At 43.0% G+C, this 14,672-nt stretch overlaps 1 protein-coding gene across 1 annotated transcript in view; it reads right to left on the bottom strand.

Annotated features, from left to right (window-relative positions):
• Nucleotides 1–11,776: 11,776 nt before the first annotated feature.
• The window catches only part of LOC100717999 (pseudouridine-5'-phosphatase-like), a 57,208-nt gene continuing 54,312 nt past the window's right edge, over nucleotides 11,777–14,672 (bottom strand). The window contains exon 4 of the mRNA XM_013145440.3: nucleotides 11,777–12,990. Within this exon, the coding sequence (XP_013000894.1) occupies nucleotides 12,856–12,990 (135 nt within the window). The 3' untranslated portion in view covers nucleotides 11,777–12,855. The remainder of the gene's footprint in view (nucleotides 12,991–14,672) is intronic.

The raw sequence follows: 14,672 nt of genomic DNA, 5'->3' as shown, positions 1-14,672 counted from the left end.
CTCCACACATGATCACATACTGAAATCATGAATATCAAGACATTGACACGCACGCGCATGTGTGTGTGTGTGTGTGTACACGCGCGTGTGCTGGCGACCACAATCCAATATTGCCGTAAGATACTTCCATATTGCTTTTCAAAGGACTCTGTCAGTGACTGCCTTGTACCTGCCCTCCTTTTAAAAATATCTGCCATCTACATAGAAGACCCCCAAAACTCCATTGAAAGACTCCTAGATATAATAAATAAATTCAGCAATGTGGCTGGATACAAAATCAATACTCAAAAATCAATAGCATTCTTATATACTAACAACAAAATCACGGAGAGAGAAATAAGAGAAGCCACACCCTTCACCCTAGCAACCAAGAAAATGAAATATTTAGGAATTACTCTCACGAAAGAAGTGAAAGACCTATACAGGGAAAATTATAATACATTGAAAAATGAAATTGAAGATGATCTCAGGAAATGGAAAGACATCCCTTGCTCATGGATAGGAAGAATAAATATTGTGAAAATGGCCATTCTCCCAAAACTGTTATACAGATTCAATGCAATCCCGATAAAAATACCATCAACATACCTCATAGATCTTGAGAAATCAATCCTAAAATTCATCTGGAACCAGAAGAGACCTAGAATAGCAAGGACAGTTCTAAGCAGCAAAGGCAAGGCAGGAGGCATCACAATCCCTAACTTGAAGTTATACTACAAAGCAACTATAGTAAAATCAACATGGTACTAGAATCAAAACAGAGAAGACCAATGGAATAGATTAGAAGATACAACCACAACTACAAACACACTCAACCACCTCATCTTTGATAAAGGGGCCAAACAGGTTCACTGGAAGAATGACAGTCTCTTTAATAAATGGTGTTGGAAAAACTGGCTCTCCATATGCCGAAAACTAAAACTAGACCCATGCCTGTCACCATATACTAAAATAAAATCTAAATGGATCAAAGATCTAAATATTAAAACAGAAACACTAAATCTATTGGAAGACAAATTGGGTAAAAACCTTGAAGACATAGGGGTAGGTAAAAAATTCATGAACAAGACTCAAACCGCACGGGAAATACTTCCCAGAGTCAATAACTGGGATCACATCTTATTAAAAAGTTTCTGTACAGCTAAAGAAATATCTAACATAGTGAAAAGAAAACCCACAAACTGGGAAAAAATCCTAGTGAACTGTCCCTCAGACAAAGGACTTCTGTCAAAAACATACAAAGAATTAAAAAAAATCAGACCCCCAAAATTCAAAGACCCTATCCAAAAATGGGCATCGGAGATGAATAAACAATTTTCAGATGAAGAAATACAAACGGCAAATAAATATATGAAAAAATGTTCAGCATCACTAGTCATTAGAGAAATACAAATTAAAACCACACTGAGATTTCATCTCACTCCTGAAAGAATGGCCAAGATCAAGAAAACCACCAATAACAAATGCTGGAGAGGCTGTGGGGAAAAAGGAACTCTCCTGCACTGTTGGTGGGAGTGTAGACTGGTGTAACCATTGTGGAGGTCAGTCTGGAGATTTCTCAGAAAGCTGGGACTGGAAGCACCATTTGACCCAGCTATTCCACTCCTAGGCATATTCTCAGAAGAACTGAAAGCATCATACCACAGTGATATATGTGCACCCATGTTTATAGCAGCACAATTTGTAATCGCCAGATCTTGGAAACAACCTAAGTGTCCATCAACTGAGGAATGGATAAAAAAGTTGTGGTATTTTTATACAATGGAGTACTACTCAGCTATAAAGAATGATTACATTGAGACATTTATAAATAAATGGACGCAGCTCGAGACCATACTTATAAGTGAGATAAATCAAACTCACCTGTATAAATACCGAATAGTTTCCCCAGTGTAAGAAACTAAGAATACATGAACGTACATAGTAATCATGATTCCCAGTCACACTGGTTTGAAGCCATATAATGTTTTCACTCATTACTTGGAATGGTTTTAATTTGGGTGCTTTTATTTTATTGTGGGTGATACTACAAATGACTATTAAAGAGAATAAGAGTGTAATAGCTAGCGCTGATTTAATATCATCCTGTTTTGAAGCCCCATCAAGTTGTTGTTGATTTGTTTCCATTGGTTCTAACATGTTGTATCTTATTATACCTTAATGTATGTGACAGTATAAGCAAGTTTTTTATAGACAAAGAGATAATATAGAAATTGATGTTTGGTTTCTGTTAGCTGGTTCTAAATACCCTATAATAATTTCATTCTCTTGAACAGTTTTATGCTCTCTTGATAAATTTGATGCTATAGTATACGAAGTTAGACTCAAATATTTCAAGGAAAGAGTCACTATGGTAACTACCATTAATGTCAAGCTATCTGGGGGTGAAACACAATGATGGTTAAATTTTTCGATTCTGACCGGTGTTGTTATGTTGATACGTTCTTTTTTTTAAATCTATCTCCCCCCTTTTTCTTTCCTTTTTTAAAAAAATTAATTTATTTCTTAGTATCTTTTAACTAAGGGAAAATTAAATTAAAAATAGTGCGATAGATTATAGTAATTTTTTTGTTTCCCTATTAACCTGATTTGAACCCCTGTAGTGTTCTCCATATCTTGTTCTGACTGATTTTATTATATTCTGTTTCGCTTAATAGTATCAAGTGTGAGGGTATAGGCAACCATTTGGAAGGCAACCAGATATTCTATGATGCCCGTTATTATTTGAATTATCTTCTTTGGAATCCTGTAAGCTCTCCAATGTGGTTTTATTGGTCTTATATACAGTTTTGTTCAATTCTTTTATACTAGCTGATATAGGCTACTCTTTTTAGGATAACAAGAGGCATAATGGTAACCATTGTTGATCACCTAGTAATCCCCCCCTTCATTTTTTTTTTTACTTTTTATTTTTTATTTTTTTTTCATTTTATGCTATGTCCATCCTCCTGATCTAAATGACTCTGTTTTGCTTTGTCACATTGGGCTTTTCTTTGGTTGGTCTTGTTTTGTTTTTTGTTTTTTGGCCTTTTTTTTTCAATCTTTTTTCTTTTCCTCTTCAAAGAAAAAGTTAAAAAAAACTGTGGAAGTAATGGAAACTAAAATGCGCGATTGTTAGTGTAAAAAAGAGAGGAAGGAAAGTGATCTCAAGGATATAACTGCAAGTTTATTTAAATGTGTAGGAAAGACAACCCTATTGCTGAGTTTTTCTTGGATCATTGAACAGAACTGACTGCAGTCTCACTGTATTAATCTCCACTTTGTATGCTTTAATTTTGTAATCTGGACAGCTGTTTGTAAGTTGACAATGTGTGATCTATTAACTGGTGCACTCTTACTGTATGTTTTTTCTCTTGAAATTCTGTGTTGCTTCTAGCCTTTTACTGTCTTGCTTCGTTTAGTTTTGTTTTTCTCTTTAAATAAAAAAAAATCTGCCATCTATCCTCCACGAGAAATAAAGGGACAGAGGACCAAACGCCATTAATCCCAAAGGCATCCAGGTCCCTGAGTTAAACCGAAGTTTTTCTTCTGCTATAAAATGCATGTGCCGCCCATGCCCCAGCAAAACTGCCTGATTTTTCATTTCATAAATCCACTCTAACATGAAGGGACTAAATAATAGAACTCTGCCTTCATTTCCTTCCCACCCGCATGGACGAAGCGGATGGTCACGCCTGTTTCTGTTTTGAGCATGTTTTCCATTGCACTGCTGGTCTGGTTATGCTTTCTGTTTAGTTTAAATTAGTCAAGTGCTACAAGCAATAGCATCAGTACTAACATCCTCCTCTAATCTCAAAGATACACATGATTTAGCCAACTTTACTTGTCTCAGATGATGCTGCATTGCAGCAAAATGAAGCACAGCCACAGAGCACCATTGCTGGGGCTCTGGGGATAATTTGAAGAAGTCCTGCAAAGCACCTCCAACGGCTTGCTTGTGTGTAAGTCACCAAACCCAAATGAAGCCTTCTCTGCTACTTCCATGTACAAATCTACAGTGTTTAACTCACCAAAAGCTGTTTGCACAATGACATGTAGAATTTGAACAGGAAAAATATGCCCTACAGACAAAATTGGAAGGAAAGGGATAAAATAAAAATTGAGGTAAAAATATATCTTTTCTTTATAAAGTGAATATAGCCTGCACCCTGAGCTTTGTATCAGTAATAAAAATGAACTAACACACCCTGAATGAGTCATGCTCTTTCTGTAGACTGTCAGAAGTGGGCAGGTGTGCCTCTCCAGAGGTTGCTGTCTGCTCAAGCAGTTAATTCGGGACAGGATGTCACTACCCAATACATCCCTGCCACAAAGAGAATGCAGCTGGACATCGGCTAATCCACATTATCTGAGCACAAATAGAGACAATGCTTCCCAGGGAAGTGTGCCCAGGTATGGAATGGAAGGGAGAGCAAAGGTCTCCTCCAGGGGTTGCCACTGTTATGGTTTGATCTAAAATGCACCTTTGCCTCAAATCTCATGTGTGTGGAGGTGAGACTCATCAAAAAAGTTACTGGATCAAGAAGGCTTTAACATCATCAAGTGAATTAATCAGCGAGTTCATTAGCTGCATAGTCTTAATAGGAGGTGGGAATCTATGGATGAAGCAGGTCACTGCAGGTGTTGCTTTGAAGAGTATATCCTGTCCCCAGACACCCTCACTTCCTGGGTGCCATGAGATGAGCATCTTTGCTCTTCAAGCTTCTCTACCATAATGGTTCTTTTTTTAAAAAAATTTTTTTTAACCTCTTTATCAGTACCGGGGATCGAACTCACAACAGCCTGCATGCAAGGTAGGTACTTATGCCACTGAGCTACATCCTGAGCCCCTGTCATAATGTTTCTTCTTGGAGCTATCCAATCGTGAACTGAACTCCTGAAAGCCACGAACCAAACTAAACCTTTCCTCCTTTATGTTAACCTTTCCAGGTATCTGCCATAGAGGTGAATGCTGATTGTTCCACGCGCAGTGGGAGCTTTGCTGAGTGTTCAGAGGAGAGTGGACACCGACTCATGCAGGAAGAGTACATACTGGATTTTGCAGTGGGCATGCACTGTTTTACTATGAGGAGGGTTACTGGACACACTGTGAGCTCAGAGGGACGTTTTCTGATGCCGGAGTGCACATCATCATTCCCTTCCTCCACCCAAACATTAAGCAGCAGAAGCTGGGGTTAGAGGAAATGATGCATGCTGAGGCTGTGCTATTCCGTGACGGCCCCATCTTTTGGTCCCTTTGTTCCACTCCCTGTCTTCTTCCCCTCCGGGGACTGTCACCTCTCCATCGCCCTAAGAAGTACCCACTCGAGCTCCTTCCTCTCCGACTGTGCCCCACTCTCAAGCCTCATTCACTTTTCACTTGCTTTCCTTCTGCCTGCTCTTCTTGGGATCCAAATGTGATTCTGTCTTAGAAGCAATTCTCAGCGAAAATTGCACAGGAAGCAGGAAGACCGAACAGGCCAAGAGGAGAGAGAGGAGAGTCACTTCTGGGGAGGATTTGCATGTTTAAAAGTGGATTAATGAACACCTGCGAAGGTGTCTGAACCCCAGCTCATGACAGGGAGGGAGAGGCTTTGGATTAGAGGTTATGTTTCAGGTACTTCACAGGCATCGGCTATGACCTCAGCAGAGCCATAAACAAACATCTCTAGGCACGAGTGGGGTCCAGAGAGCTACAGAGAATGGAGACCCAAGAACACTTTAGTTTCCTGGCTGTGTTAGCCTTGCAGGATAAGAGGGTTCAACTTGCCTTCCTGTTCTCTCTACAGGGCTGGTGTGTTAGTCTGCTCTCTCCTTCCGTGTCTTAGTCCACAAAGGAGGATGTTTAATGCCACCCACCTCTCACCGGTCCATCTTACCTTTTGGGGAAGGTTGTGGTGGCTTTGCAGGACCCTTCCCCACCCAGAGCTCAGAGGCAGCATCTCTATGTCTAGGCTCCAGACACCTCACCCCATACTAACCTTTTGCAAAGTGCTCCTGAATTCGTTCAACCCTAAAGAGAGAGCCCTATTTCTTGGCTTCTTGATTAGGCAAAACTTCTCAAAAGGTCTTCTCCACCGTGAGCTTCTCCTTTTGAATTTAAACTTCCCCAGCTTGTTTCTGGTCTCCCATGAACTGGTCATGTCCAAGCCATAGGGAACAGATAAATGGTCACAATCAATATCCTCCCTTTGTCCTCGTCTCTCTGGACTTCTCAGCAGTATCTCAAAGCAGATTCTCAGTTTTGTGATGCTTCCTCCTCCTTGGCTCTAGACAAGTCTCAACATGAAATTCATTTACGATTCATACCTACCTGATATGAGTAGCCGGAAAGTGACTTTAATACAACACTTTAAACAATTTTATGTATAAAAGAAGTTAAAAATATGTGGAATTTTCCATCAGAGGCACTGTGTGTGTGCTACAGAATTTTGGATTTTGGATTTTAGGCTTCAGAGTTGCTTCAGAGTTGCTCACTTTGTATAAACAAGGAAGCTCCCGCTCTTCCACTGCATCTCCTATGGTAGCTCTGAGCAATGGTAGAGATTGCTAAGCAGGCCCCATGTACTAAAATACACACATGTGTTCTGTTAGAAAATGGACTGACGGGTGCATCCCAGTAATTCCAGCATCCTGGGATGTTAAGGCAGAGGAATCATGAGTTTGAGCCCAACCTGGAAAACTTGGAGACTTAGGAAGACTGTTTAACAAAATCAAAACAGAACAGAATAGAACAGAACAAAGAAAACACCAGGAGAGCAATGGGAAGAGTAGCACAGTGCAAAGGCCCTGGGATCAGTACCCAGCACTACAAAAAGAAAAGCAAGTAAGAGCGGGCCCATACACGGATGTGACATATTTGTAGTCACTATTCTCCAGCTGAGATCCTTTTATGTGTCTTGTGCAAATTATATAAATTTTTAGAAATGCAGGAAGATGAATTTAAGGGGATTAATGGCAGTCAATGCATTTGGGTGTTGGTAAAGGTAACAGTAACATTGGACCTTGTGGCATTGCATTGCAGAGCGAATTTCTCTCTCTCTCTCTCTCTCTCTCTCTCTCTCTCTCTCTCTCTCTCTCTCTCTCGCCTTTGACAGTGTTTTGTTTTCCCCTTTGGGATTATTATTATCAACACACATCAACATCTGTATGGAAGCCTCTATCTAATTCTGTCTTCATTTCTCTTGGGTAAACAGCTAAGAAAGGAATCCGAGGTTGTGTGCTATGTGTGTGTGTTTCAACTGTGAAAATGACCAGGTCAGTTTAACTTACTGTTTTCTAATTTTACCATCAGCTGTTTATCTGCTTTGCACTGTTACCACAATACATCTGAGGATAGCAATGCATAGCAGGAGGAAAGGCTTACTTCGGTGCATAGGTGCAGAGGGTTCAGTTCATGGTCAGGAGGACCCATTGCTTCTAGGCTGGTGTTGAGGCAGAAATTCCATGGCAGAAGGGTATGAAGGAAGAAAGCTGCTTACAGTATAGTAGTTAGGAAGGAGAGAGAGAAACAGGTTGTTCACCAGAGAGCAAGGGGCTGGGACAAGATACTCAAGGTCATGGCCCCCGGACCATGTGCTTCAATCATGCCTCAGTCCCTAAATTCTCACCACGTCAATCACTTTATCCATTTGATGAGGCCGAGCCCTCATATCTAATCACCTTCCAAAAGCTACCCCTCGGGACATTGCTACATTCGAAGTACATTTTAGATCCAAAGCATAATACCTACCATGCTGCTCCTGCTTGATCCTGTAGGACCTACATTGGGGGCTGACCCAGAAGGACCCAGGAAGCAGGAGCACTGTCCCTTCTGCCAGCCACCAGCACATAGATAGGGAGAGAAGATGTCCCATCCTTTCCCTCCTGTAAGCAACCAGCTGATGGCAAGAATATAGTCTGAGATGCTAATAACTGATGTAAAGAAAGAGTTTAATGTTTGAATTGTTTAACTTCACACACCTAAAGCAGGTAGTCTCAGCATCTATTTAGAGGATAACTATGTAACATACTAATGATTGTGGGTCTCCTATTGTCTTGTTTTTGCTAATACTGTTCTCATTCTCTTTCGTTTCATTTTATTGTTTTGTATTATTCCTTAACAACAAAAACAAACAAGACCTACACTGAATAAGGGGACCACTACCATTCTCTTCAACCCTATGGTTTTGCTTGGCAGTACAGGTAAAATTTGCCATTATAGTTTTATGTTAGTGATCACACGTCTCCCTGACCAAATTATAAATTCTGCAGGAGCACAATGGTGTAACTACTTTTCCACTGAGTGTCTCTTCACCTAAGGGAAGCTATAAACACAGGGGATACTCAAAAAACATCAGCCAGGGGGATTGAGTGTAAAACGCTTTTCACTACCCCACAATGCTTGGGAAAGGTTTTAAGCTATTCCCTCAGGGACAATAGGGCAGTGACTTATTCACAGATGGCAGAAAGGAATGGCGATCACAGGGATCTGCAGGTAGTTCAACAAATTCCAGACCTGTCCATTCCTGAGACCTCCGTCAGGATATGGAGAAAAAATATACACAGCATGTTCAAGGCTAACTTGCATCACACTAAAGTTCATTTGGGTGTGCATTAGTTAAAAAAAAAATTATTATCGAGAGAAAATACCCAGCAAATCCAACTGGAGAAAAGGTATCTTTTGGCTCACATTTTCAGAGGATTCAGTCCAGGTTAGCTGTCTCCAAGGCAGGAACAACATGGCAGAAGGGGAAGAAGAAGGAAACATGCTCACTTGTTGCACTCGCTCTCAATAACTCACCTCCTCCACTGGGGTTACACTACCTAACTGCACATTTTGCTATGAATACTACAGAGTCATGATTCAATCACCTTCAGATAGTGCCACCTCTGAATGCTTGAGACTTTAGGGGGACATAAACTTCCAGACTGTGTGATTTAAATGTGACCAGATTCCTCATAGTTCTGGATGGTTGGAAACCAAAGATGGAGCTGTGAGCAGGTTTGATCTGTCCTAAAATGGCATGGACAATGCTTCTGATGTTACACGATGGTAAGGAAAGCAGGCGAAAAGGGGGTCACACAGCACCCACTGGCTCATTTATGACACTCAGGCGAATGGACCCCTTAACAGGTGATCACTGCCCAAAGGCCACACAGCTGGCAACCCCACAGGGCAAGCCAACTCATAGTTTGCAGGTTGAACCATGGCTCCTTGGCCGCCATGTTTTTGGCCCTGTGCAGAGGCAGCACACTGGGATGGAGACCTTGGAGTACAGCAAAATTGCTCAGCTCCTGGTGACAGGGAGGAAAAGGAGAAGAGGAGAAGTTGGGAGCCCATAGCCCCTCCAAGGCCATGCTCCTGATACCTAACTTCCTCCCACCAGACACCCTCCAATAGCGCCATAGGCTGGGGATCAACCCTTCACCACTACTTTGGGGATATTCCGGATCCAAACTAAGAGAAGTGTCACTCACAGGGTGTGTTTCCCAAGACCCACCAGGAGTTGCCCAAAATTATACGGAACCCTATATATACCATGGTTTTTCTCCATGTGCCTCTACTTACAAGAAAGCTTAACTTGTAAACTAGATAGAGCAAGAGAGCACAACAGCTAATAATGTAGAGCCATTCTAATGATGTCCTGGAAGAGTAATTTAAAACTAATGAGGTTTTTTTTTTTAAATTTCTGGGATTATCTAGGGAATATTTTGGGGGTGTGGCTGACTGGGGGAAGAGAGAATGTGAAAAGCAAATGGCAGGTATACCCTATACTTTGAAGCCCCTCACTCCATAATATTTTCTCTCTGCAGAGATCACGGTTCTAGATCACTGGCGATAGTGTTAGGCCAGAGAGGCTTCACCAAAGACCGGGGAGTTTCCACAGTTATATGTGTAGGAGCTGAGGGCCTGTGTAAACACAGGTTAACCCTTATGGAAATGGTCATATTTGCTGCTTAAGATTTTGAAACCCTACTTGAAGCAAGCCAACCAGCGTTGATATCCAAATGCCATTTGCATTGAAAGAAGCATGAACTATAGTACCTAGATTTCCCATTCCTCAATGAGTAGTCTTTCCTGTATGAAACAGGGATCATCTAGATCTTTTTCTTTCTTTTATGTCAGTCACCAAACTCTGCAAGGGAGGGCTTACCCAGTGGAAAAAATCTCAAATGAATAGTAATTAGGTCTTGAAATGCTGAGCATGCTCCATTTAAGAGGGGAGGGGGAGAAGAGAGGGACCACTCTCTTGGTAGTCAACTCCACTTTAGCTGAACTGAATCAGCATGGTGCTGAGTACAGAGGGCCCACCTGAGGAAAGATGTCAGCATATAAAGGAGACCCCGAGAGGGATTGCATAGCTTTGTGGGTTCTCCTAAGAGTTCTTTGGAGCCATTGGTTCTCCTGAAGGAGTGCCATGCTGGCCTTCCTGCTATGAATTCAGCCATTATTGTAGGAGGAGCTTGAGACCTTGTTGCTGAGAATGGCTGTGGTTCACTTTGGGGAGCTCTGGTCCTCACGTTGAACATTACTCTCTGGGGTAAGATGTGTGTTTTCGATCTCCAGGAGAAGCTTGCCACCCTGGCTTCCTGATATGAACACGGCTGCTATCATTGGAGTAGTTCAGGAACTCATTGTCACTGAGGATGGCTGTGGTACTTTTCAGGGGAGCCCTGGTCCTTATTCTGAGTGTTGCTTCTTGGCTCCAGTGTAGAACCCTCAGCCTACTAACCACGGCTGACCTTTGGGTCTTCCCAGTTCTTATATGTGAAATAGACTTGCATGGGTCATTGTCGTGGGCTCTGGACCTCCAGTTGGACTAGTGGGAGGCACCATCATGGGCTCCAAGTCTTTAACTGGACACATGCAGGACATTGCTGTGGGATCCAGATCCTCAGATGGATTTTCTAGGTCTTTAGTGTTGTGGACAGATTTCCTGCACTTTTTAATATTTAACTCCTTGGGTGGCCATCATAAATATAAATTCTGTGTCCTGGATGTAACTGTTCTCCCTGACTACAGCATCACCCCAAAGATGCTGCCTTCCTGACTCCTACTGACGGGGCTCGATGCATGAGCAGACATGGCCACTAGTTAGAGCTCGGACTAACAAATGCTGCTCTGTGCGCCTGCCTAGGGAGCATGCCCTGAGAGAACCCAGAAAGCAATGCAACTGCTCTTTAGGCTACCAAGCCTATACCAAGGGTTCTCCTAAGGATTGCTGTACAATTCCTATACCACCATGAACCCTAGGAGTTAATACAATCAAATAATGTCTACAGAAGCAACCAGGCAGACGCAGGAAGAATAAAAAGAGCACTGGTTTATCATCAGGGTTCTCTCTCTGAACAAAAAATGTAAGGATGTGGCTCTGCTTGGCTTAAAACAACACATTCAGACAAGGTTTACCAAGCAGGAAAATATACCCGGATGTAGACCCAGGTATTGAAAAATGTACCCCGCCTTTTCAGCTCCTTCATGTAAAATAGTTAATGATTCGAAGACACTGTGGAAACACAGATGCTTTGGAAGGAAGAGGTAACAAATCAGACAAGAGCCTGTTTCATGCGGAGTGTCTGTGCTGTGACCCAGGACACTATGGATTGCTTACTACATACCTTTTGGGTAAGAAATGAAATTCAATGGGCCACAATTATGTTTTGCATTTGTTACAGGATTTTTTTTTAAAGGGAAAATTGTGACTTCCACATAAATATTACATGAAGGTGTACAAGACTTTATTCAACTAAATCAACATGTGAGGGAACTACCAGTGGTATGGAGGGGAATGGAAAAACCAGACAAGAACACAGGTAACAAAGAATGCTGAAGTGAATTTAATAGATAAGAGGCAGAACTAACCCATTCCACCAAACACATGGGCAGTCATGTTTACAGTTGAAAAATAACAACAGTACGTGTCGGAGTCACCTGGAAGGGTACAACAAGGCCAAGTGGCATATTTCCCTTTGTCCTCATTTTAAAGCCTCCAGGATTTTCTGGTAAATGATAGCCAAGTTTCCTACACAAGTAGTTGATAAATATGTGCTGGCTGATTACGCCCAAAATGTACTGCGATCTCTGTTCAAGTAACGATTTGAGAAAACGACCTATTTCAACACACAAACAAAAAAGGTTTAAAAGAAAAAAAAGACCATTCTTGAAAGAGAATTTTGGCTGAGGTAGAAAACGTTGTTGGACGTGGATAACACATATGTTCCAAGTACAACAACTGATGTAACACAGCTCCAGGAAAGTCACTGATGAAGGGTCCAAGAGAGATTCCGAGGGGACAGGAATTAATTTAAGACTAGTTTGGAGAATCATTTCTTCAGGTTCATCAGTATCATGGGTTTCTTTACTTGGGTTGCAAAGTTAAGAGACTACCTTCTCTATTGCAAAACTGTAAATGATATATATATATATACATACATACACATAAACATACATAAATGCATATACATGCATGTATACATCATTTAGATTCACAGAATGTAAATTCAGAAAATCTAAGATGGAAAACGAACATAAATCTAACATCTACAGTGTCTTGGAGAAGGATATCCCTTACATACAAATATGCACCCACATTTATGCACATCACGTTGCAGCATACACATGTGTGTGCAAACACAGCTTCCCAACTCACAGATGCAGACAGAAAAGCTAGATGTTGGCTGGGGCTCTTCCCTGGGTCTTTCTTCAGCTGGCCTTGGTGACAGAATGGCCCAGGCCACATGGGAAGGCTGGAGGGGGCTGCAGAGGGCACTGCTGGACCATGGTTCCTGCCAGCCACCCTCAGCAGTGTAGGTCGTGAAACCGGCCCGGGGCAGCACACGGGGGTCTGGCCCTCAGTCGAAGGCAGGCAGGCCAAACAACTCGGGCTGCAGGTCCTAGAGGGAACACAGCACCACGGTGGCCTTGGTGGTCAAGTCGCAGCTCAGGTTTTCATTGGGAACCATGACGACCTGCATCCCCGCTGCCAGGGCGGCCTCCACCCCATTGGAAGCATCTTCAAAGACGAGGCACTGTGGGAAGAAATGGAAAGCTGAGATGGCCTTGGGTGCAACCCAGCTCCCAGAGGAAGGGTGACTGCCATGGTATGGATGTCCAGGGTCTCCAGAAGGGCACACGTTCAAGGTTCTACCCCCAGGGCAGCCATGTTCAGAGGCCGCACTTTTGGAAGGTGGCTTGGCCACTTTCTCATCACTGAGACACAACACCTGACCCTGGAAATGAAAGGAGGAGGTTTATTTTGGCTTGTGGTCTGCAGAAGTTTTGGTGCATAGCCAGGTGGCCAAAAGGTGTGGCAGAGGAGAAACAACTCACGGTGTGCAGACTGAAAGCAGACAGAGATCAGTGAAGGAAGGAAAGAGACAGACCCCTCCAGGAAATGCCTCCAGGACCACAGCTCCTCCAAAAGTCCTAGTATGAGCAGGTGAGGCTTTGGGGGGGGGGATCTCGCTAAAATCCACAGACTGCATGATCATGAGGGCTCTGGCCTTACCACTGCAGTGATTTAACGAAGGCTTCATGGTTGAACAGACTTCATGGTTGAACAGATAGGAAGGGAAAAAGGAAGTAGAACCCAGAGGAAGGAAGTGGGTAGAAGGGGCGTGACCCCAGGGGAACCTGTCTTGTCATTGGCCCCCTTATCTGTCTGTCTCTGCTTCCTGGCTGCCTTGCCCCATGATGTTGTCACACAACATAAGCCTAAAAATACAATGGAGCCAACCAACCACGACTGAAAATTCTAAACCTGTGAGCCTAAATAAACCTTTCCTCTTTTATGGTGCTGACTTTCTCAGATATTTGTGTTGTATGGTATTTTGTCATGGTGATAGATGCCTAACACAGAATGTTTAGGGTGCTTGTCACCAAGGCATTTGGGACTGTCCCAACTGGAGTGGAAGGGCCATGTATGTTTCCTGGCTGACCAGCTGTGGTTCTGACCCATTCTTTCCCACTGGGTTTCTTGAGAGGAGACAAATTCTGTGCCTGTCAGAGCCTAACTGTGACACCGCACAGCTGTGTGTCACGTTGGTATTTTTGATATGAAACTATTTTATTTGGATCATTACAATCTGTTCCATCAATAATTGAACATTCAGAGTGTGAGAGGAAATTGTAAAACAAAATGATCATGCTTCTTAAATGTAAAAACACTTCAGAGCTTCTTATACTTCATGTGTTGTAGTTACAGAATTAAATGGTTCGGTGTCTTACTGAAAAAATTCAGGGCCCCGTGTGCTGGTGCTGGACATGAAGGCTAAACAAAACAAAATTCATGAGCACTGGATCAGGGGCAAGTGTACATGCCCTCTGGGAAGACCACGGTCGGTGACCTTGACAGGGCGGTGCAGGGAGGTTACTGACAAGCAGATCTGTGCAATGCACTCTATGTCTCTGGACTCTGCTCACACAGTGGGCTGGGTCAGCCTGCAGGTCTGCTCCCTGTGCATGCCCTCCAGCTCCCCTGGGCGCCCGTGTCAGGGTCACGTGGGGATGCCTCCCAAGTTGCTGCAGAGACATCTGTCTACTGGTGGCAAGAAGGAGCAGATCTGACTAGCACTCCACCTCGGGAAAACAGGCACCCAGCCAGCTTCCCCCAGCTCCCTGGAAGGGGACCCATGGACAGTGAGAATGGGGTATCCCTCAGAGGCTCCTGGAGTGTTGCGCTTCCTGCTGTGACATGTGACATGCTCTCCTG

Source organism: Cavia porcellus, unplaced genomic scaffold, assembly GCF_034190915.1.
Source record: "Cavia porcellus strain 051 isolate PalLab524CR breed Dunkin Hartley unplaced genomic scaffold, mCavPor4.1 scaffold_37, whole genome shotgun sequence".
In the NCBI taxonomy this organism is placed as follows: Eukaryota; Metazoa; Chordata; class Mammalia; order Rodentia; family Caviidae; genus Cavia; species Cavia porcellus.
This window is presented reverse-complemented; position numbering and strand designations above follow the sequence as displayed.